We start from the raw sequence: 22,013 nt of genomic DNA on the forward strand, positions 1-22,013 counted from the left end.
ATTTTATAATTTTAAAATTTAACTCTAGGTTTGACATGTTGTGTGTTCTGAGATGCTTTTCTGCACACCACGGTTGTAAAGAGTGATTATTTTAGTTACTGTAGCCTTCCCATCACCCAGAAACCAAAGGAAATGCATTTTATTTCATTCAACTACACCTATAAAACTATATGGTTGTATGTATACAGATTAATGTTGAGTGCAAAAGTTTGTACACCTTGGTTTCTGGGCAAAGAAAGGAAAATATGTAGCTTTATTGTACAGTTTATCTACAAAACAAAATTTTCATTTAATACTTAATTTAAACTGAAGGTCACTCTTTTACAGTAGTCTTTATTAGCAATATATATTCAGACTTTGGACAAGACTGAGAAAATAATGCTTTATTGTATAATAGGCAAGTATGACAGTTCTGAAAAAAAAAAAGTTTTCATTTTGGAAAAAAAAAAGCATAAACAAAATATATGTACATAATTAAGTAGAAATTTGGAAATAATAGTAATTTGGTAATTAATAACAAGTAGGAATGAGCGAGAAAATAAAAAAAGATACCTGCAGAGAGAGACTGGACTGCAACGTAGCAAAAATACTGTCACTGTAGAAACATTAGCAAAGACACACATATTACGTATAAAAGAGCTAACAGAAGCTTATGTTTTCCATGTGTATACTTATATACATGTAAAAATATATATATAAAAAAACATGCATAGTTTTCTGTTTTATGGTATTTAATAGTACCAAGTCGTATCAGATTTTAGAACATTCATATCGAAGTAAGCTAATAGAATTTTACACAGCTTAGTTGCATCAATTTCTTTTAGCATATTATAAAATTATTACTAAACACGTATCTGAAATATAGTGACTCAGAAGCACTGAATGACCCAATAATTGGTTCTAAAACATTTAGAACTGAGTTTCAGTTTGGAAGTGAAATGTAGAGTAGAATAGAGTAGAATAGAGTAGAATAAAGTGGGTCGCTCCAGATCTTCTCTATGTTCAGTAAGGCACTAATATACTGGCTTAGGGCACTTCACTAGTGCACTGCAAAGGGAACATATTGGAAATGTGGCTCAATTTCCCTACACAGGATATGTACAGCAATGAAACGAAACAAAACGACACAAAACACAAGAAAAGAAAATTTTAAAAAAAAAAACAATGCACTGAAGTGCTAGCATATGATCATTTGAATACGATTCAGAAACCTGAACACGTTCTTAGAGCTCACAACGCACAAAAGCTGAAGCCTCACAATGAAAGATTCAAATATATATACATGCACAACACCATGGCTTCTATAATATAGTCCAATCATACATTAATGCAGCCTTAAATTATTACTGTACAATGAGGCCTACTTAACATTACTATGTTATGTGTTATGGATTCCAATCTGTTTTTTCAAAAATGTCACGGTGTCAGTTAGGCATGTGTCGATAATCAGCTGTGGAATAAATCTCAAATATTTAACATTGTGCGTGACAGATGAGTGACGTATTAAAGGATGGTCCCACTGTTATGCAACATGCATGGGGGGGGACATTTATTTATTTTTGCTGCCATAATTTGGTTCCATTTATGCCTTCAGAATGAAGCTGCAAATCAATCCAAAGTTTATCCTGATGGGCGTGGTGTCTTCCAGGATGACTCCGCCCACATCCACAGGGCATCCTTTTGTGAAAATATAAAATCGGCCATAGCCAACGTCACAAACAACAAAAAAATGTGTTGCTTTTGAACACAATAACTTCAAAATAAACAACATAAACATAAATGAAACCGAATTAGCTTAGAATCATCTGCACACCGAGCTAACAAAAGACTTAAGAAATGTACATAATTGTTGCAATATAATGAAAAAAGGTTTTCGCCCGTGTATAAAAACCTAACGACCTAAAGAGAGACGACAAGGAAAATAATAAATAAAAAAATATAATAAAAAAATTAAATATCAAAATGCGCTCGTGAAAATTGATATGTACAGGTTTTTTAAAAATTTTTATTTATTTATTTTTTTAAGATATACTGTATTCTCCGGACTATATGTTGCTGCGAAGAGACGACATCAACGGTATCATTTTATAACAGAAGCCTTAATTCTTCATGTTAGTTAAATGTCGAGATGTTATTTAAATGACTTTGAATTAACATTACACAACAGCCGTAATCTTTAATACGCAGACAGTTGTATGCATATGTTTGGGTTTATTTTGTTGATTTTTAAAGTGAAAAGTAGTAAACACAACCTCTGCAGCAAAGTATTTTAAAAAATAAAATATTATTTTTTTTCTGCAAATGTTACTGCAGTATAAAGTAAATGAGAAGGGTGTCCAAACTTATGCACATGCCACAATTTAAATTTTTAGGTTCACCAAATGTAAAGTAACTATGCATTCACATAACAAAAAAAAATATATATATATATTTTTTTTTAAATAGGAGGTTGTGTTTATTTCTTTTCATGTCAAAATTCAACAAAATATGTAATCTGGCCAGGGGTGCCCAAACTTTTGTAGAAAAGTATCTGTATAAAAAGTACAAAGTGTTGTTCTTGAATAAATAAAATTATTGTTAGCATTGCAAACTGGTGTGGTATAAGAGGAATAAAACTCTTCCGGATGTGCTGTTATTGATAAATAATCACCTCCACGATGGTAACAGTATCACTGCGTTGTTGATTAGTTTCCTATAACAGCACACCCTCAAGTGTTTTATTCCTTACTTCATATATTAATGCAAATTCTCTAGGCAGATGGAATTTCTCTTGAGGTGTGTTATGTACGGCAGTGTAACTTACAGCCTGGAAAATACAGTATGGAAGTAAAAAAAAAAAAAAAAAAATACACTTTACATATTTATGGAAGCCATACCTCTCATAATTTCATTTCGAGAAATTCACCTAATGAACAAAATTTATGACCTCCATATGAATTCACGTTTACAGAAGGTGTAGCTACAAGAATGAGAAGACTTCAGCTGTGTTTTTAGAAATTATAACGGAGAGGTGCTGTCCTCCAAGACAAAACAAACAAAACAAAAAATATTGAAAAATATGAATAATCAGGCATTTCTCCACTCATTTACTGAGGATAGGATATTGTGTTTGGTCCTTTTTCCAGAGATGAGTAGAGATGTTTCAGCCCGAGAAGAGATGTTTCATGCCCTTAAGTTAAAGGCAACACACACACACACACACACACACACACACACACACACACAGTCTGACTCAGATGAGTCTGGTGTTCTTCAAAAACTGGATCAAAACCTGATACACAAACTTGTACTGCGCGACGGTCTGAACCATCAACATCCTCTGCTGTCTCAAGTGATTTAGCATCACTGGGACCTCCACCCTCTGAAAGAAAGAAAGAGAGAGAGAGAGAATTAGTGAGAATTAGTGATCATACTAATAAAGATATTACTGGGAGAAAACTGACAGACTACAGAGTTAGCAAGACAGTTTATCTAGAACTGCCGTAATATTTTATTGCCATAAAATAAAACACTCTTCTTTACTACGTCCAGCTTTTGCCCTCATTTTAGTCCTTTTGGTGGTTTTAAATGTAAACATGCATACATGTTTAAGGAGTCTCCAGTGCCAGGGCTTTATAAGGATCAGTACGTTTTCCACCATGGGAAAGTCTTCATGACAGAGGAGTTTACACGTTGTGATTTTTCTGTAACATGACAAGCTGCATTTTTTTGTTTGTTTGTTTTATTAAATCCAAAAGAAACAAAAAAGAGAGGCTGGTGAGGGAACGAATGTTTATAGCTGCTATAACGTAAATGATACCAGGAACTAACTTGTTTCACAGATTTCACAGTTTCCAAGACATTAAACATAACAATAAAAGGATAAAAAAAAGACATTTTGTGTAATAAATATGGCACATTGCTCTGGTAAACGAGAACTTGCTGTTATTAGAAAATCATCAACAATGAGGTGGTTATTGATTATTTTCCTATAACAACATGTCCCCAAGTGTTTTATTCCTTACTGAATGAACCTCACTTAAGCTGATAAAATAATAAAACAATCTTTTTAAGAAGTGATTCAACCAAGCACAAAAGATTGAAGATGATCTGGTAGAGAGAGTGTTGCGAGTGATGCTCGCTCGACCGTGTCACCATCATTGAGAAGACAGGGCCGCGTCTCAAACCTCAGTGTGGTGGTTATTACCTCGTTGTGCTCCAGGCAGCTGATCATGAGCTCGGTGAGAATAACGACTCCGGTGCGTCCGACTCCGGCGCTGCAGTGAATCACAACCGGAGGCTTGGGGTTCTTCGAGGCGTCCAACATGCTGTTAGTGTGTCGACGCACAGACTGGATCTCCTCCAGGTATGCTAGAGCAGGGAAAGTGTGAACACTGCTCAGAAGAAGGAACTGGGAAACAACTCTACCATGAAGGACAAATTCACAATTCTGTGCATTTTGGTATTTCAGAAATGATAAGTTCTACTACGTAAAGAACTACACGTGGCAGGTGTTAAGAAGGAAATCGATTATGGTTTACTCACCGAGGAAGCCCTGGACATATTCGGGGCAGCCGTGCTCGGGCCAGTCGGTGTACTGCAGGTGCCACACGGTCCGTTCCTGACCAGACAGCAGGTGCTTGACCTTTAACCCCGTCGTTGCATAGCAACCTGAGTCTGTACGGAATTTGGTGGTGACCTTGAACTTGCCGTGGGTGGCCGAGTTGTGTTTGGAGCCGAGTTTCGGCCAGTACCTGTGACTCTTAGACCGACCTCCTTCCTGCAAAGACATGAAAAGTTCTCCATTTACATTATACACAATATTTAATACGTAAGAAATGTTATTAAAATATTAACTAATAAAATGCTTGGTGTCGAAAGTCCCAACTAAATACAAATTTACACTCAGTGCCTGTACCTCCTCAGCCGTAACCATGGCGATGACATTGACCCCTTGCTCCCAGACCATCTGCCAGAAATCGTGGCAAGTGTTGGGAAGAGGGCCCTGCGTCGCAATATAATGCCACTCCTCCCCTCTGATCACCATCTGCATGAACACACATATGCAAAGACAGAGAAACACCCAGGAGGATGATGTTTAAAATCTTTATCTTCCACTAGAGGGCAGCAGCATCAGCTAAAACACATCCTGCTGCATCGCCAGCAAAACCAAATACAACCTACTCAGTTGTGAGTGTAGGTATGGGTCTGATATCGGCCTGAACTGCTAGAGCTGGTATCTGATTAGATTTGATATATTTCCTGAACTGATCCACTGTTACAAATGGCATGAGTGAGTGGAAGTTTAACCCACAACTTGTATCTTGACTGTGTTCATTAATGAAAAATAATAATAAAAAAAAACACCCCTAAAAAACTAAAAAACAAATAAACAAACAAACAAAAAAACCAAAACAAAACCCAAAATAAATAAATAACATAAATCAACAATAGCCGATCAAACAAACAAACAACAAATAAATAAATCTAACATTTTTGAACAAATAAAACAAATTAATAATTTTAAAAATTTTATTTTTAAATTAAAAAAATTTATTTAAAATTTTTAGCACATTTACTAGGCAATATGTACTCTTGTATATTAAAGTGAATGAATCTGAAACTGAATATATCTTCATTTGTGGAGAATCTATTAACATTTTGTCTGGATACAATCTTTCACTTTACACTGCGGAGAAAAAGGAGGGCTAGTATGATGTCATCAGATATCTAATACATCTAAAATGAATATATTCAATTTAAAAAAAAAAATGCACATCACGAATATCCTCTGTCTGGAAAAAAAATACAATAACAGCAGAACTAAAAGTTCTAAATTACGTTTGGCACGCAGCAGCAGATCTGAAGCTAAAGACGGAACAGGGCTCTCGGAGGACATTTGGAACGGCACCGTGTAATTCCAGCGCTTCGAGAGGCTTTAGACATTCCATGGAGATTTGCCTGTTTTATTTTTAAAACTCCTAGAGTTTGTTTATTTGTTTTTCCGAGGCTGCTTCTTAGCTCTGTGGTTTGAAAAGTCGTCAGTCTACATCGGATACTGCACGATGACGTGGAACTCACCTTGATGTGGGAGGCGTTAATGTAGCCCGTGTTGTTCTCTTTGTTTGGTACCAGCTCTACACGGTTCTCCTCATACGGAACCACGTCACGGAACCGGTTCCTCTCGGTGTTATCGGGCAGTGTGGCTGTGGCGAGGTTACACTCGGGTCTTTTTTTAGGGATCTGCTCGTATTCGGCGAAGAGCCGCTCCTCTTCCAACCTCAGCTCCAGATGCTTACACTGACACACACACATACACACACAGGTTAGATTGTATGCTGCTTTACTTTTAAGTAGGTAACTTCGTATATATAAAAAAATTTGCAAATATCGGAAATATCTAAAAAAATAAATAAAAATAAAATAAATAAAATAAAAAATAATAAATAAAATAAAACAACAACCGACCAAATAAATAAATAAATAATCTATCAAAAAAAAAAATATATATATATATATATATATATACATATATATATATATATATGTGTGTGTGTGTGTGTGTGTGTTTAAAAAGCACATTTAGTAGGCAATATGTACTAAATATGTATACAATATGCAATATGTATACTAAAGTGAATAAATCACACGCAAGTCAACAAAATTAGTAAAAAAAAAAACAAAAACAAAAAAACAAACAATGTAACTAAATAAACATTCTTAACCCCAAATCGTGACTTAATGACTTAATGTTTTGCAAGTTACTAAAATGTAAAAACTTTATCGAAACTAAAGTCTGGTGTAAACTCATTAAAATCAGTTTACTTACACAGATGAAAGACGTTTCACCTGTTGGTGGTTTGTTTCATTTCAAGTCAACTTCCTGACCACTTTGCAAATAAATTAGATAAAAATAATAAAATTAGAGACTACACTCCCCATCTTACCATCTCGTCTGTGTTGGCCTTAGTGGAGACGTCCTCGCGTGGGTTTTCTGGGACGGGCATGCGGCTCACGTAGAGTCCGTTCATAGCGGCCATCATCAGAGGCCTCTTCATCGAGTCCACCGACATCTTCTGCCTCTCCAGAGTCTTCAAGAAAAAAGAGAAACCAGCTGTCATTTCTCACAGACCCACAAAACACACGATTTTAATAACCTTTAATAAACTTTAGGTCTAATTTAATCTCCCCTCCCTACTTTCCAAAATGATCAGCTGGGTATGTGCTGATATATTACAATATATTACAACATAAAAGACATGAAACGGTTAAAAATGTCGTCTCTATTCATGCATGACATTTTTACATTTATGTTTTTATACTTTTTTTTTTATACTAAAAAAAACATTGTATCCCTAAAACACAAAACTATTACAAGGGAACTTGTATTGCAGTAAAAATAATTCCTCAGCCTGTCCCTTTAGGTCTTCAAAGCAGAGCGCCATCCTGGACCAATCAAACGGATGGATAGGTTTGGACACGCCCCCTCATTATCATTTAAGCAGTGAGGAGATGATGAAATATTGTGCGAGTGAAATAGGAAATAAGTAAATGACTGGACATGTGTTGGGGTCTATAAAACAGATCAAAGGAGGAGTAATATACATTTATTTTTTTTACTATTTGAGAAATAATTAAAAGCATTTTCAATTTTTTTAACTCATTCGATAATCAGTTTTTAAATTCCATTGTACAATTTGACTCCTTATACATTTTGAGCATGCGATATTTCACATGGGTTATGGGTCGCATAAGAAATGGACCTCTAAAGAAAATATTACTGAGCATAAATAATCACTACATCCTTTTTTAATTTCACACAACATGAATGCATATTCCAGCCCTATTGCTCATTTTGTGGCAAAATAAAATTATAGTCTCAGTCATATTCTCATAAAAAAGGAATGTGACAGCTCTAACGTGTACACACACACACAAAAGTGTACACATTCATGCGCAAACAGCCATGTGCATGTACACTCACGCATACACATACACAAAAGATTATTAGGATGATAATATCATGGATAGGTGGGGTGTGGAGAGACGTGTCATAGTAACGGGAGTGTCAAAAACACACACGTTGCAACATGATTCTCCACACACACACACACAATAACAACTGTGTGTAAGGCTGCATTAACTCTCAATAATTTGAGCTCATTCCTTACATAATCTGTGCATTTAATCCAGATTAGAGACTAATGTTTCCTTAAAACCTACATATACAAATATGTGAGCCTGTATGTGTGTATATATATGTGTGTGTGTGTGTGTGTGTGTGTGTGTGCTCAACCCAGTATTAACACTAACCAATTACTACACACAGAAGACCACATACTGTATTTTCTAGCGTATTATTTTCTCTTTCTGGCTGATTTACAAGGAATTACCACAATTTTATACAGCAATTTAAAATTTCAGATTCACTTGCATGTATTTTCACACAGCGTAGCTTGACTTTTTCCCCTCGTGATCCAATTAAACGTCTTTTAGTTTGCGCGAATCCCAAAAGGCTTCCCATTTATTTTCTTTGCATTTCAATCTGTGAGGGAAACTTGTCATTGCACACACTATTAAATGAGATTATGCCTAGTTTTATACCTCTAACCAATAACCTCCAGAGAAACTCCTCCTACTTAGGATTTTGTGATGGGAACGAGACACGTACTCAGGTACAGCTAGTCCTGGATGCAGATTTGCGGCAGAGGCGTGCTGTTCTGTATCATCGCACAAAAGTACTTTAAATTTACTACAATTTAAAAATAAATAAACAGTAAATATGTTGCTTTAAGTGACACTAATGTTTTGGGAAATTTACAATCCTAAGATATTCCTGAGAGGATGCAGTTGAAAAAAAATAATGATTTAAATAAGGAGATCAAATGTAAAAAGTTATAAATTATGTAAGTTGAAGTTCTGAATGCAAATGAATGAAAAAGACATCGGTAAAGAGGCGGAGGTCTTTCTCACCCTCTGTGCAATCTCTCTCTCCACAATGCTGTCCTCGATGGCAAACATCTCGGAGACAGGTCTCTCTTTCACCGGCTCTTTCCTCACTCTCTCCTTCACGCTGGTGAGGTCGGGTTCGGAGATGGACGGTCCCAGAGTCGCCCCGCTCAGGCCCACTGGCTCCATACGGCTCGGACTTTGCCTCTCGCGGTGCCCTCCTGCATGGACATCGACCTGCGTTTGCACCTGCGCCGCCTCTGGAGAACCTCGGCTCCGGTCCTGCATCCGTACACAACAGCATGATGATGTTTTATCTCATTAAATACCATCAAATCTGTGTACTGAAACAGGGTTAGTTAGGTTTGGATATAATGTCCACTTTATTTTATCATTTACCTACATAACAACAGCATGGGTGAAGTACCTGGTTGTGGTGTCTGAGTGTGATGTTGCTGCTGCTGGACCGCAGTCCCGGGTATTCCGGCGGAGGTTTGTTAGGGATGTTAGCGAGCGCCGCCTGCAGTTGAGCACTGATGTCCTCGTTCAGTCCTGGGATATGAACATCCAGCTCAGGGGCATACTCCTCCTCTTCCTCCTCGCTCTCACTGCTGTGGATCAGCATGGTGACATTAGAGAGTGTTTTCTGATGCTGGTATGTTGGGTCAGAGGTGGAGGATTTCTGGGCTGGCATTTGCACCTCAGCCAGCTGAGGCGGTGGAGGAGGCGGGACCTGTGCCTGCTGAGGAGGGATCAGGGGTGGCACTTGCTCTCGTAGTGTGTTCCTTCGAGGCAAGGGGGCGACACTGGCTCCCTTGAGGACCATTGCGACTTCCATGCTGTGGCGTTTGGCGAGCGTGGAACGGTGCTTCATAGCCGTTAGTGGCTCGCTCATTTCCTGTAGTGACTGGTGCACTACAGCTGAGCTGTCTGGTTGGAAGGTTTTCACTGACAGCTGCACTTTACGCGTCACCAGTTCCGGACTAGAGCCTCCGATGCAGCGTTGCCGGTGGCTTGCCAGATCTGGCGTGCTGGTAGCAGGCCTAAAGGATGCCGAGTAAGGGGGTGGAGGCCTTGATTGGTGGTTCCTAAACACATGGGTAGTCCTGTTAACCACTTGCTGTTTAGTGTTGGCCAGCTCTGGCGTGCTGACGGTATGTGAGATGCCGTTAGCGGCGCCAGATTGTGGCTGAGCCGTTGTAGAATGTACCATCTGACCCTGATGAGATGGGGAGGGGCCAGCATGAAGTCCATATACCGGCTGAGGGCCTCCACCTCCAGCATAGGGAGCGTGGTACGGGCCTTGCTCACGCATTTCTGGCTGGCTGTACACTAGCGACGGTTGACGGTAAACATACGTGTTGCTGATATTGAGGCTGCGCAGTGATTGGCTGTGACAGTCGACGGTGGGTGTGTTTGGGAGGAGGCAGCGTTTTTGCCGCATCACAGCATCGTACTCTGGTGTGGGCCTGTAGGAAGGAGGGATGATGGCTGAGTGTCGGTGGCTGGGGATGTAGTCAGGCCGCATGAGCTCACTACCAGGGATGCTGGGACTCGAAGACATGGGCGAGGAGTGAACGAAAGTCTGTGAGCGGTTCAGGGAGCTTACGCTCGGGCTGCTGCACATACTGCCATTAGGAACCAGGCCGTTACGGAAACTAAACTCCACCAGACTCGTCTCTGACTTACAGTACGGGTCTTCATGGAAGATACTGTCTGTTGGGGGCAGAGAGACAGAGAGAGAGAGAGAGAGAGAGAGAGAGAGAGACGCTGTGTGAATTATTATTAATTATTGTAGGACAGCATAATATGACAAAATATTCTTGATATTATAATAAACTTTGTTGCAATACACTTTTCTTAAATATCATGACTAGAGTTTATGGTTTACTACATTACCCAAAATGCCCACATTGGTGCAGTGGAATTTAGCCTTTATTTCATCTCTACCTAAAGTGAGCGATGTGGCAGTGCTTTAGTACTCTGTTCAGCTTTCTCATCTCATCAACTGTACACTCTGCTCAAACAGACCAGCTTTCAAAGATTCACGCTAATACCACCGTGAACGTACCATCATCACACTCATCAACCCGTAGATCGCTAACTAGCAAAGCCGAGTATCTGCCGATGACGATGATGACATTTTTTCTCCTATTAAACTCCAGTGCAACTGCACTAGCAATAAATGTCACCTTAACAGCATGATCCACAACCGCAAACTTCTCCGGAGATTAGCAAGAATACTAATAGCCAGAATCACAAATGATTCAATATAAACATATATAATGTGTTTCAAGATGTTTTCACAATGTTACTATGCAGCAGTTTTACTAAAAAAAAGAGAACACTTTAGAGAAAACACGAGTTGCCTTTGTAGTTTTGATCAACTCCAGTAGAAACGATACCACTAGCTGTTGATTTAACTGCCTTGATTCAAGCACACCCACATTTAACAAACTAAATCTTCAGATATTCCAGGCTTCATTACTGCATGCTTATATAAGATGATCAGACCGTAATTCCAAACCGCACTAAAGCAATAAAAGTCTCTGGGTCACGGAAGTTTCCTTAGATCTATTAAACAACTTCAGACCTAGTGGCACAGTAATTAACTCACATACTCTGCTTATCATGTGGTCATGCTGTGAATCTGTGTGTGTGTGTGTGTTTGTGTGTGTTAATTTCCAGCAGAGAGATCAAAAACTGAATAATTAGAGAGCTGACTTCAAGGATTACGAAGGTGTGTCTGAGTCTGAGTGTGTGTGATATGTGTGTATGAGACTAAGAGAGAGAGAGAGAGAGAGAGAGAAGAGACAGAAAGACAGACAGAGACCGGAATATAGGCATACATATTTAAAGCAATTAATTATGGATTTCTATTTAATCCTCATGATTGAATTATATATTTATCTATTTATTATGTCTTAATTGAAACAGAAGTCTCATTTAAAATCGTTTAAATAAATACCTTCCTCGAACCGCTTTTGGTTCTTCAGTACCACAAAATAATTAGATTTAAGCATTTAAATAGTTTATGTGGCATAGCAAACCAGACATAGTCCTGATTAATTCATTTTGTAATCAGATAGCGGCTTTCCATTTTTCACTTTCGGGGGACTTTAAAACACTAGAACTTTACTCGTGGCTGAGATACATGCAAAAGATTTTTAAAAATACTATATATCAGTTCAAGAAAGTTTTCTGAACTATGTATACTAGAAAATGCCAAAATTTCACCATGTGAAGAGTTTATCCAGGCCAATGCACATAGACCCAGTCTCCGCCCATCAGGGAAATCTCCATGCCACAATGTACACGGTTCATGGATACATTCTAACAAACCAAGAATGAGCCTTTTTACTAACAAAAAATGCAGTCCTTATCTGTGTTTGCGAAGGTGTGTGTTGCAGCTCATCTAAACATTTCACCAAACAAATCCAGCTGCAGTGATGCCTGAGGCTTTATAAATAAAAGATAACATCTTACTGTGTAGTGAAAAAAACGGTAAAAATATGGTGACGTGACGTGGTACGGAGTCATGATTCAGAGGAGTATCTGGGAAAACACGTCATGACAGCAACTCTACCAGGAAGCGTGTTTGTGTGTGTGTGTGTGTGTGTGTGTGTGTGTGTGTTTACCTTGAGAGCTCTGCGTCTCCTGATAGTGATCAGGATACTGAGAGTGTGCAATACAGGACTGTGGCCTATGCTGATAAAGAAACATAGAGAATAGATATAAATAACAGAAAAAGAGTAGTACTTAAAGCTAGTACTGGTAGTTAAATGTACGCAGAGTTGAGTAATTCTTCAAAAATCAAACAGATTTGAACTTAAAATTAGATTTGAATGTAAAATCTTTTGCTAGATATACAAAAATAGATTAAAGGTAAAAAATGTAAAGTAATGTGCAGGTACTTAAACTATATAAAAACGGTTCAGAAGTCCCCGTTGTGACTGTAGTAAATCATGTACTAATCCCCACTTTTCTTTCTGTGTGAAAATGTTTTACTCTTTTTGCTGTTGAATCTATTGAATTTATTATATAAGGAGCGCCGTTTCTCATCCAATCATGTAATGAGTTTGATTTATCTAATCAGGACAACAGATAATGATGCAGTGTTTCCAGGTCCCCGCTTTCCTGTTGAATTTCACAGGCTAACTTCAGGGTGATTTTTTTGGTCCGCAGAGAGGAGACTGGGCATTTCACATCAATTAAGATTCATTTTTATAACAGAACATGTCCTAGTGACCATGTAAGGTGGTCTCCTCTTATACACACATCACTTTACACCGTAAATATTAGCTCTGTATTTTACTGTTTGTTTGTAGCAAACTTTTTTACTGTTTTTAAATGCACAATAAGATAGCACACAAGTCGCTAGCTCACTAGAGAAATTTGATAAAAATAACTAGCTGCAGTTCAGCTAGCTTCAGTTTAATGTTACATCAAGTTTGTTAACAAGCTAGCTCACAATACTATACTGTTTGCTTGCATGTTAGCCAACATCAGTCTGTTATATTGAATATTTAAGTTGTTTTTTTTTTATTTTAAGTTACACTTAAATGATTTTTTTTTAGGAGGTACAAAAAAGATGACTGCTGTCATCTTGGACATACACATTTCATTGTCCTTAAATTTTATGTGGTCATTTCTGTTCATTATTAATGCAGCCTTTTAATTCTCTTTAAACACACACATCCACGCTCTAATCCTTATCATGTTCTCCGTGTGTATGGAGAGCCAGGCTGAGACTCGGGGCTGCGGCTGGTGCACTGAGGGTCATTGTGCCGGTTTTAGCTGCATTGTTAGGCATAGAGTGAGGAAACGAGGGGCCGCTTTATACGGAGACCTAACGTCCCTCTGGGGAAGCTTAACAACCTTGCAGCTACTGATCTGCACTTTCCCGTACACTCTTTAACTTTATAGCAGTTCAAATACAAATGCTAATCATAATATCACTATTGTGTTGTATTGTAAATGAGATTTGTCTCAAAGGAAAATGCCTTGAGTAAATAACTAAAATTGGGATTTAGGTACAGACCCGAAATTGGTGTGTGGTGGCCTTGGAAATACCGTGTGGTGGCCTTGGAAAGACTTGGCTTTAGACCTTTAGCTACTAAAAATGAACATCGGGAGAACCCACATATTGTGAGTTGTGTTTTAAATGGGGAAACAATGAAGAGTTTTGAGATCTTATTGAAAACTATGGCAGGGAGGTGTTGTTTCAGTGGTGTGTGCTGAGAGGTAAGTTGGAATGAAGTTCTACAAAGTTGTTGTAAAACATTACTCAGCTAACAAGCATGTTTCTTCTGGATGCTGGTGGTTTCAGTGTACTTCGGATATAAAGGAAGTATGTTTAGAGCCTTGACTCAGAACTTAAGTAGGCACTCTTTATTCAGCACCACATTTGATGAGTCTTGCCTTCTTCCCAAACAAACCTCGAGAACCTCTGACCACTTCAAATATGCTGATGGTCAAAATTCACCATGAGAGAAAGAAAACCTGACATCAAGCCCAAATATGAGGCAAGAAGTCAGAATGAATGATTCAGTCTTTGGCTATTTCACTGAATTTCCATCCATACAATAAAGTTTTAGTAAACATAGTCTATCCTATTAAAAGTGTGATACCGAACTTGTGAATTACATTCATTATTAACACTTGGGCTGGTAAATCTGGCTACAGGAATGATTTTTTTTTATAACATGCTGGACTTCATTTCCAAATAAATAGTCTAATATAGCAAGCTAACCTAGCTAATTAATGTTTGCAGAGAAAACTAGCTAACCTGGCTAATAATTATTTGAGTCTTTAACTAAAGAGTTTTGAGAATATTTGGACAAGCTAGTTATATGGTATTACTTTTAAACTTTTAAAGCATATGGAAGTTTGGATTTAAAAAGAAAACACTGGGGGAAAAAGTTGCTTAAACACAAGCAGAACACACTGAACAGGTGGGCGTGGCCTAAAAGTCCCAACCTGCTTTCAAATTGTTAGTTTCAAAAATTTTCAACCCTACAATATAGATAAATTATAGAATTATCACAGTTGCTATGCGTAAACTAGGTTAATTTTTTGACTGCAGGCCCTGTCCACATGCATATGTATGATATTTTTGAAAATGTAGTTTTTACAAAAAACATCTTTCCACGTGAATAGCGTTTTTGAAAATATCTTATTCCTCATGTAAATGCAATAATGATTTAAAAACATTTACAAGCTAGCTGGCAATAGCATGTCATAAACGTTTAGGTCAAAGCCTCAAAAGTATGGTTAAGAGCTTCGTATTTCGCGGGAAATATGGCGAAATGTGGAAAAACACCAACATGGACAAAACACAAGGACTGACAATGAGGTACAACTACTGTTTAAGGTTACACTTAATACAAAGTCAGCAAGAACCACGAGAAGGATGACCGGGAAGCAGAAACAATACATATCATATTCTGTCACCTCCAGATGATGGTGTACTCATAAATCAAACCGAAATAAATTTCAAGCACATTATTACATAAGAAATTCCAGACCACAAAGTAACAACATGGTGAGCAGCCAGGATAAACCTAGGACATTATATAACACACGCAAAACCCGCACTGGAATACCAATGTCAGCAATTATTTATTCTTTATACATGCTCTTAAGAGAGAAACCATAGATTTATTGTAGGTTCTCTGGGGCTCTAACAAAATACTTGCCAACTAAGAACTTAAAATGTTGGTTTTTTTGTTGTACTAAGAGTTTCTGTGGTGCTGTGGCACTTTTTTTTGTAGTTGATTCACTCTTCTACAGTGTTAGTATATCATAGCAAAAGGTCAAAGTGCAAAGGTGAACTTACCTGCCTGTTCCAGGTTGATCTTCTCCGTATGGTGACAGGAGAGTGGGTCGGCCTGCAGGGAAAAAAAAACCACCAGAAGACAAAACCGGGGTTATGTGCAGTTACACTGATCCGCCACGGGTGGCAGTGTTGTATATGAAAGAGCCGTGGAGTTCAGCAGTGGGATGGAAATGTTTGAGATGAACTCACTCTACACAGATCTTGTTCTGTTTGTAAAACTTGTGTCTGGCGGTGAAGAGGCGTGCTATGTATTTCGCCATCTCCATGTCCTCCTAAAAGACAAAAATCAAAAGGGCATCCTTAAAACAGTTAGTGAAAACGAACCGTCCATGTTGTTGTTTTAACATGTTTATTGACTAAGCTGTTTATTGAGAAATCTGTGCTAGCTAAGATGTAAACCAGGCTGAATGCATGAAGCTAGCTGTTTTCCACTGAGTTTGTTTTGCAGATGGGAAAGACTCCACATCACAGAGTTTCCCGTGAGATGGCATTGGAGTGTGCGCAGTCTCAACACTGACCATGTGAAACATGATGGTGTCGTCTTTGCTGGTTATCTCCACGGTGATAGCCGACTTGTTGTGCCCGATGGTTCCGATGTCCTTCCACCTACGAGAGAGGAAGTGAGTCAACCTGACCTTCCGTGTCTGAGAGCAGTTGTGCAGCTGTTAGGAGGCCGGTGAAGATATAAACTCTTCATACGTTATAAAAGAGTCAGAGGTCAGTCTCACCGGTGAAGCATGATAGATCTTCCGTTCCTGTGCTTGGCAAAGATTCCGATAAACGAAACTCCGATGAAGATGTCATTGGTGTAGTTGTCCTGAAGACAAAACAACAAATTGCACATAAACACACATAGAAAAATGTGTCATGGGGATAGAAATGTGTGTGTGTGTGTATCTTACTTTAGCAGCAAAGCTCTCCTGCCCAAATCCATCCAGTTTCTCCACCTCTTTAATGTAGAGCAGCTCTGCATCTGCGGCCTGCATCTGACTGAAACACACACACACACACAAACACACACACAGTCTTTTTTGAGAATAGCACTGTTTTTAGGTAAAGGAGAAAGGACGGGCCCAAGCACCAACCATTTTCACAGCCACTGTACGTTAATCTTTTTCCACTAGCTTCTGTCTAGCTTTTATCACGTTTGTCTTGAGTAAAACAAACTAGAGTTTTGAAAACAGGGCGATTTGAAACACTGATCTGAAATCATCTCTCTGGCTGATCTACTGTAAATAAGACTCTGTTTAAAATCTATAAACAAATGTAATGCATTATTCTAATCTAATCTATGCAATCGATATTTCTCTTCTAATTCACGTGAGCTGTTATTCTAATCTAATCTACACAACCTTTTAACATGATCTAATCTACATCAGATATTATTCTGATCTAATCTATGCTAATCTGTATTAAAGACATTATTCGAGAACCCTACTAGTGACTCTTGTGTTCTTCGGCCACTTTCTGAGTCCAGTCGTCCAGCACCTCGTCAACGTGGGGCCAGTTCTAGAGAAGAGGCAGAGAAACATGTGAACACACACACACACACACACACACACACACACCTGATACACCTGTGAAGTTTTTTTTCTCTTTCCCTCTGTGGAATATGCTTTTCTTTTTCTAATGTATTTACGTGACATGCAGGTATGCTGCTGCAGTGAGAAAGGAATGCATACCCTGAGGCACACACACACACACACACACACACACACAGACTTACCACGGGGAACAAAACATATTCCCTGAGGAAATCCTGAGACAGATATTGAGTGAAATCTCCAAAGTCGGCTGTAGAGAGAGAAACAGAGAAGAGCAGTCAATAATCCAAATCCAAAAAAAAACAAAAACCCACACAGTTTTGTTACTCATGCTACTTGTATTCTTACCACTATCCAAAAGATTTATGTTCTACATCACTCTTTTGATGAAAACATTTCCCAGGGTATTTTCAAACATGCTTCTTTTTGAAAAATGACTCGCATCTTGTGTAAATAGTTACTTCTCCATTTGTAATATTAAATTTCTAAACAAACGACAAACAGCTGGACACGACATAGCTGGTTTACAGTAGCTAGTGAATAAAAAGAGCTTATAACGCACAGCTGTTGAATTCTCAAATCTGATTGGTCAGAATGTGTTGATTCATTTTCTATAAAAGCAGCTTTGACAGTATTTCTAACCGGAATTCAAATCACAGGTTTATATCTAATATGTTATCGTCTCTATAGTAACAACTTAGGACTTATTACTGTTATGGATAATTGTTGATATGGAGAAGATTTTAGTGAGGAAACATTTATTTAGCATTTGTCGAAGGACTCTCCAGTCTCATGTTAAAGCTGTATGCTTTCCGAAAGTCTTCCGGATCAAGGAGTTTGTGCTTATGTAACATTTATGGAAGGAGTCTCCAGTATCAATGTTCTGTTACAATCAGTAAGTTTTCCAACATGGGAAAGTCTTTCTTGGAGTTTGGAATTTGTGCTTTCTGTTTATTTTTTATTTTTTTTTCGGGCAACAGGGCAAGCTGCGTTTTTTCATTTTTGTTTGTTATACCAGCTTTAAAATAGAGAAAAAAAAAGAGTCTGGTGAAGGAACAACTGTTCATAGCTGCCATAATGTAAGTAATGATAGGAACTAACTTGTTTGTAGACGTTCCACAACATTAAATGTAGCTATAAACATATAAAACGTACTATGTGACGTGCTGTTATTGCAAAAAAAACAACAACTCTGGTTTGGTAACAGTAATTAAAACACTGAAATAAGATATTAAATGCTGACATTTTCAGGTTTCGTACGAATGACCATATCAAGAGGTCAATGCTTTGTAAACGCAACTGGAGACACATCTGATGTTGTGTGTATCTGTCCATATGTGATACCAGAGCTTTCCATAAGTATAGGAACACCTATGGATGGAAGCTTATATGGAGACATATACGTAATTACATACTACCTATCAGAGTACGTTCTCTCATTGTAATGCTAAAAACACTGCTTAAAATAATATTACTAATATTTCCATGACTTGCTATCAACCTGTCATGCTCTAATTCTGTCACATCGCCTTTGTGTGCTTTTTACTCAATATGGTAATACTATCTCTCCACATTCTTCACCTGAGTGTGTCTTACAAAGAGAGTAACAAGATAAAACGAGCTGCTCGGAGCACGTTATCTTGTTCTCCTTCTTTCCTCCTGTGTTTCATAATGTTCGCTACTATCTTTCTGTTTGAATTCTTGCATGATGAACAAACTACACATTCTCCTTCTTGTCTTTTTATGTTTACATTCCCGTGAGCTGCTGGCTAAACGTTCTGATAGCAGTTCAAGTGGATAACTGCTCTCCTGCTCTAAATACCATATTAGGTATGACAGCACCGAGCTACCAGTAAGATCACACACACACACATACACACACACTTACCCTGGACAGCGAGACCGGCGAGTCGAATGCCCTGCTCCACGGTGCAGTGAAGGTGCCCATCGAGCACCTCCTTCTTCACCTGTAGGTAGTACTGATACCTGAGAGACACAGAAACACGGGTGATCAAGTGTGTACAGAATATCACAAAGTACATGAGTTTAAAAAAAAAAAAAAAAAAGCTAAACGAGCTCGCTGTCAGTGTGAAGCACGAATCCTAACAGTTAAGCTAGGGGACATTTCCAACAGCTTGTAAAAGCTAACTAAAAGGTCCCATGTACTGCAATGAACCTAACTGATGAGGCTAAAAAGTGGTAGCTAATATAATAAATTATGGAAAGCTAGTTAGGTAGCTAACGAGTTTGCCAGTATTTCATCTTAGAATGACAAAATGAGAAATACTGACAATGTAAAGGTAATTGTCGTACTCAAAAATATCTCAAAAGTCTCGTGTGGGGTAAGTTTTTGTGCTTTTTCTTCGTTTTAAAGACATTCCAGGAGGTGCTTCCTCTATCGCTGAATGAGAGAAATGAAACCGAGTCGAGTTTCAAACTGAGATGAAAACAATGTTTTATAAGGACGTGTCAGAGAAGCAACGCTTCTTGGGGTTTTAAGTAAGTTATTGAGTTCCTAGAATGAGTACAGCCTGCATACTGTAAATATTAGGGTCATGTGACCAACATTTGGACAAAGATTTCGTAATAAATATTTTCTTTAATTTTTTTCTGCACTAGCTTGTATGTTTCAATGTTTCGAAGTGGTCAGTTAATACCATGACACCGTGATAGCCATGATAATCATTATCATCGAACATAAAAGATATATTTTCAGTCTGGCTAGTGTCTTTATTTTCTCTCGATATATTTAGCCGCAAGGTGATGTGTTACATGACAGGTTCAGTTGCTTGACATTTCCACGTTCTGTTCAAAATTTTATCATTATATCAGCTGCTTCCAGTCAGTTTGCACTTTATTGATATTTTATCACTATAGTTACAGCATTGAGGTTTATATACACATCAAATAAAACCTTGGTCAGTGGCCAACACACACACACACACACACACACACTTCTCCTAATATCCTTGTGAGGACCTTGTTATGACATAATTATTAACATAGCTAATACTACGCCTAAACCTAACCCTCTGTAACTGTAACCAAAAGGAAATATTTAGTCTCTTTTATTTTTATTTTAAAGCTGCATTTCCTGTGAAAAAAAAAAAAAAAAAAAAAAAAAAAAAAAGGTAGTTTTTCTCGTGGGGGGACCAGAAAAATGTCCCCGCAATTTCAAAACCGTCAGATATTCCTACCATGACATTTAGTCACACACAAATCCGCACATGCCCACACACGACTGGCTGCATTTCAGCATTCTTTGAAGGAAAAGTGTTGTTTAATATTTCCCATTCCTGCATTCCTTTGGAAATTCATGCTTCCTTCACTTTTTCCTTGTTTTTTTTTTTTAAAGGTAATCTCTATTTTCTCTTTGTCTCCAAAGAGGCGTTATGTAAGTTGTGCATGTAGGTGCACACTTCTCAACCAGAATAACATTGTAAATGTCTGCTAGGTTTATGGTGTATCCTGTCGCCCAGAGACTCCGCCCTCCAAACCACACTGGCTCCTCCCCCAGCAGTGGGGCGGCGGCCTGGTTTTGCTAATTAAAGGGTTGCCGTGGCACTGGAATGGCCTTCTCACTGGATAATGACGGGTTAGCAGTGCAGAGCAGAGACAGATTACAACCTCCAACTAAATAACGGTTTAAAAAAGACAGAGAGAGAGAGAAAGAGAGAGAGAGAGAGAGAGAGAGAGAGAGAGAGCAACTAGACCAAACTTAAACCATATTTTGTCTGCCTGATGTGTGCGTGTGTGTGTGTGTGTGTGTGTAGGGGATATGAGATAGAGAGAGAGTGACTGTGTGAATCTGTGAAGCGAGAGGTGCTTTCCAGACGGTATTTATGTTTTGGCCTGTAGTCTGGAATAATCATCGCTAAACTCTGTGTGTGTGTGTGTCTGTGTGTGTCTGTGTGTGGGGGTAGAAATGCCCCAGAAAGCTGCGATTTCAAGGCTACTCTCGACAAAACAAAGTCCAGGTGTGCTAGACGTCAGCTAATGGAGGAAGAATGCAGGACAGGGAGAAATTAAACACTGAGTGTGTGAATAAATGAAGAGGAAGCAAAGAATAAAAATCCCTTTACAATATATGAAAAAGGACATGATTTTAAACTCCATGAAAGACCTGCACACCCGCCAAACCTCACACTTTCTGCGTACGAGCTCCGCAATTTAACGAGAGTAGCTAGTACAACTTATCAAGCAAAAATATGCCAAAAGATCAGTCTAATTTTCCCCTAAATAAAAACGTGAGATTCGCCAATCGACATATTAATCTGGAATTATGTGTTTTGAACTCGCTGATATTAACTGACACTGCCTGGAAGCCCCGCCCCCTATGCCCTCCCCTATTCTCCTTAATCCTGATTGTAGAAATGCTTGTTTGTCTCATATTTTTTCAGCTACTGGTTCAGGATTTTTTTTAAAATGGGAAATTGCGAGCAGGGAAAAATCAATATTGCACCCAGTGAAAGTAATCCTGTTCGAATAGGGATATAAGCTACCACCAAAAGTGCTGGTGTAGCACATATACTGCAAAAGAACTAATATATTACAATTAGGCTAACGCAAAAAAAGCAACAACACTAGGGTTGTCATGCCGCATATCGGTTATAACAGTTACCTCATCATTCATTTTGGTGTTCAACACGGCATCGCTGACCAGAACTAACGCTGCCTTTAAGTAACGTCGGAAAATAATGTAA

General features: G+C 38.4%; 1 protein-coding gene across 1 annotated transcript in view; it reads right to left on the minus strand.

Moving 5' to 3' along the window:
- Nucleotides 1-368: 368 nt before the first annotated feature.
- The window catches only part of LOC113529223 (protein tyrosine phosphatase non-receptor type 14), a 49,376-nt gene continuing 27,731 nt past the window's right edge, over nucleotides 369-22,013 (minus strand). The window contains exons 4-20 of the mRNA XM_026918271.3: nucleotides 19,199-19,296; nucleotides 17,493-17,560; nucleotides 17,205-17,275; nucleotides 16,669-16,756; nucleotides 16,495-16,583; nucleotides 16,285-16,372; nucleotides 15,956-16,038; nucleotides 15,767-15,818; nucleotides 12,567-12,636; nucleotides 9,356-10,644; nucleotides 8,953-9,210; nucleotides 6,927-7,070; nucleotides 6,061-6,279; nucleotides 4,898-5,026; nucleotides 4,525-4,759; nucleotides 4,187-4,350; nucleotides 369-3,361 (exon numbers count right to left, since the gene is read on the minus strand). Of these exons, the coding sequence (XP_026774072.1) occupies nucleotides 3,233-3,361; nucleotides 4,187-4,350; nucleotides 4,525-4,759; nucleotides 4,898-5,026; nucleotides 6,061-6,279; nucleotides 6,927-7,070; nucleotides 8,953-9,210; nucleotides 9,356-10,644; nucleotides 12,567-12,636; nucleotides 15,767-15,818; nucleotides 15,956-16,038; nucleotides 16,285-16,372; nucleotides 16,495-16,583; nucleotides 16,669-16,756; nucleotides 17,205-17,275; nucleotides 17,493-17,560; nucleotides 19,199-19,296 (3,274 nt within the window). The 3' untranslated portion in view covers nucleotides 369-3,232. The remainder of the gene's footprint in view (nucleotides 3,362-4,186; nucleotides 4,351-4,524; nucleotides 4,760-4,897; nucleotides 5,027-6,060; nucleotides 6,280-6,926; nucleotides 7,071-8,952; nucleotides 9,211-9,355; nucleotides 10,645-12,566; nucleotides 12,637-15,766; nucleotides 15,819-15,955; nucleotides 16,039-16,284; nucleotides 16,373-16,494; nucleotides 16,584-16,668; nucleotides 16,757-17,204; nucleotides 17,276-17,492; nucleotides 17,561-19,198; nucleotides 19,297-22,013) is intronic.

Source organism: Pangasianodon hypophthalmus, chromosome 30, assembly GCF_027358585.1.
Source record: "Pangasianodon hypophthalmus isolate fPanHyp1 chromosome 30, fPanHyp1.pri, whole genome shotgun sequence".
Lineage (NCBI taxonomy): Eukaryota > Metazoa > Chordata > Actinopteri > Siluriformes > Pangasiidae > Pangasianodon > Pangasianodon hypophthalmus.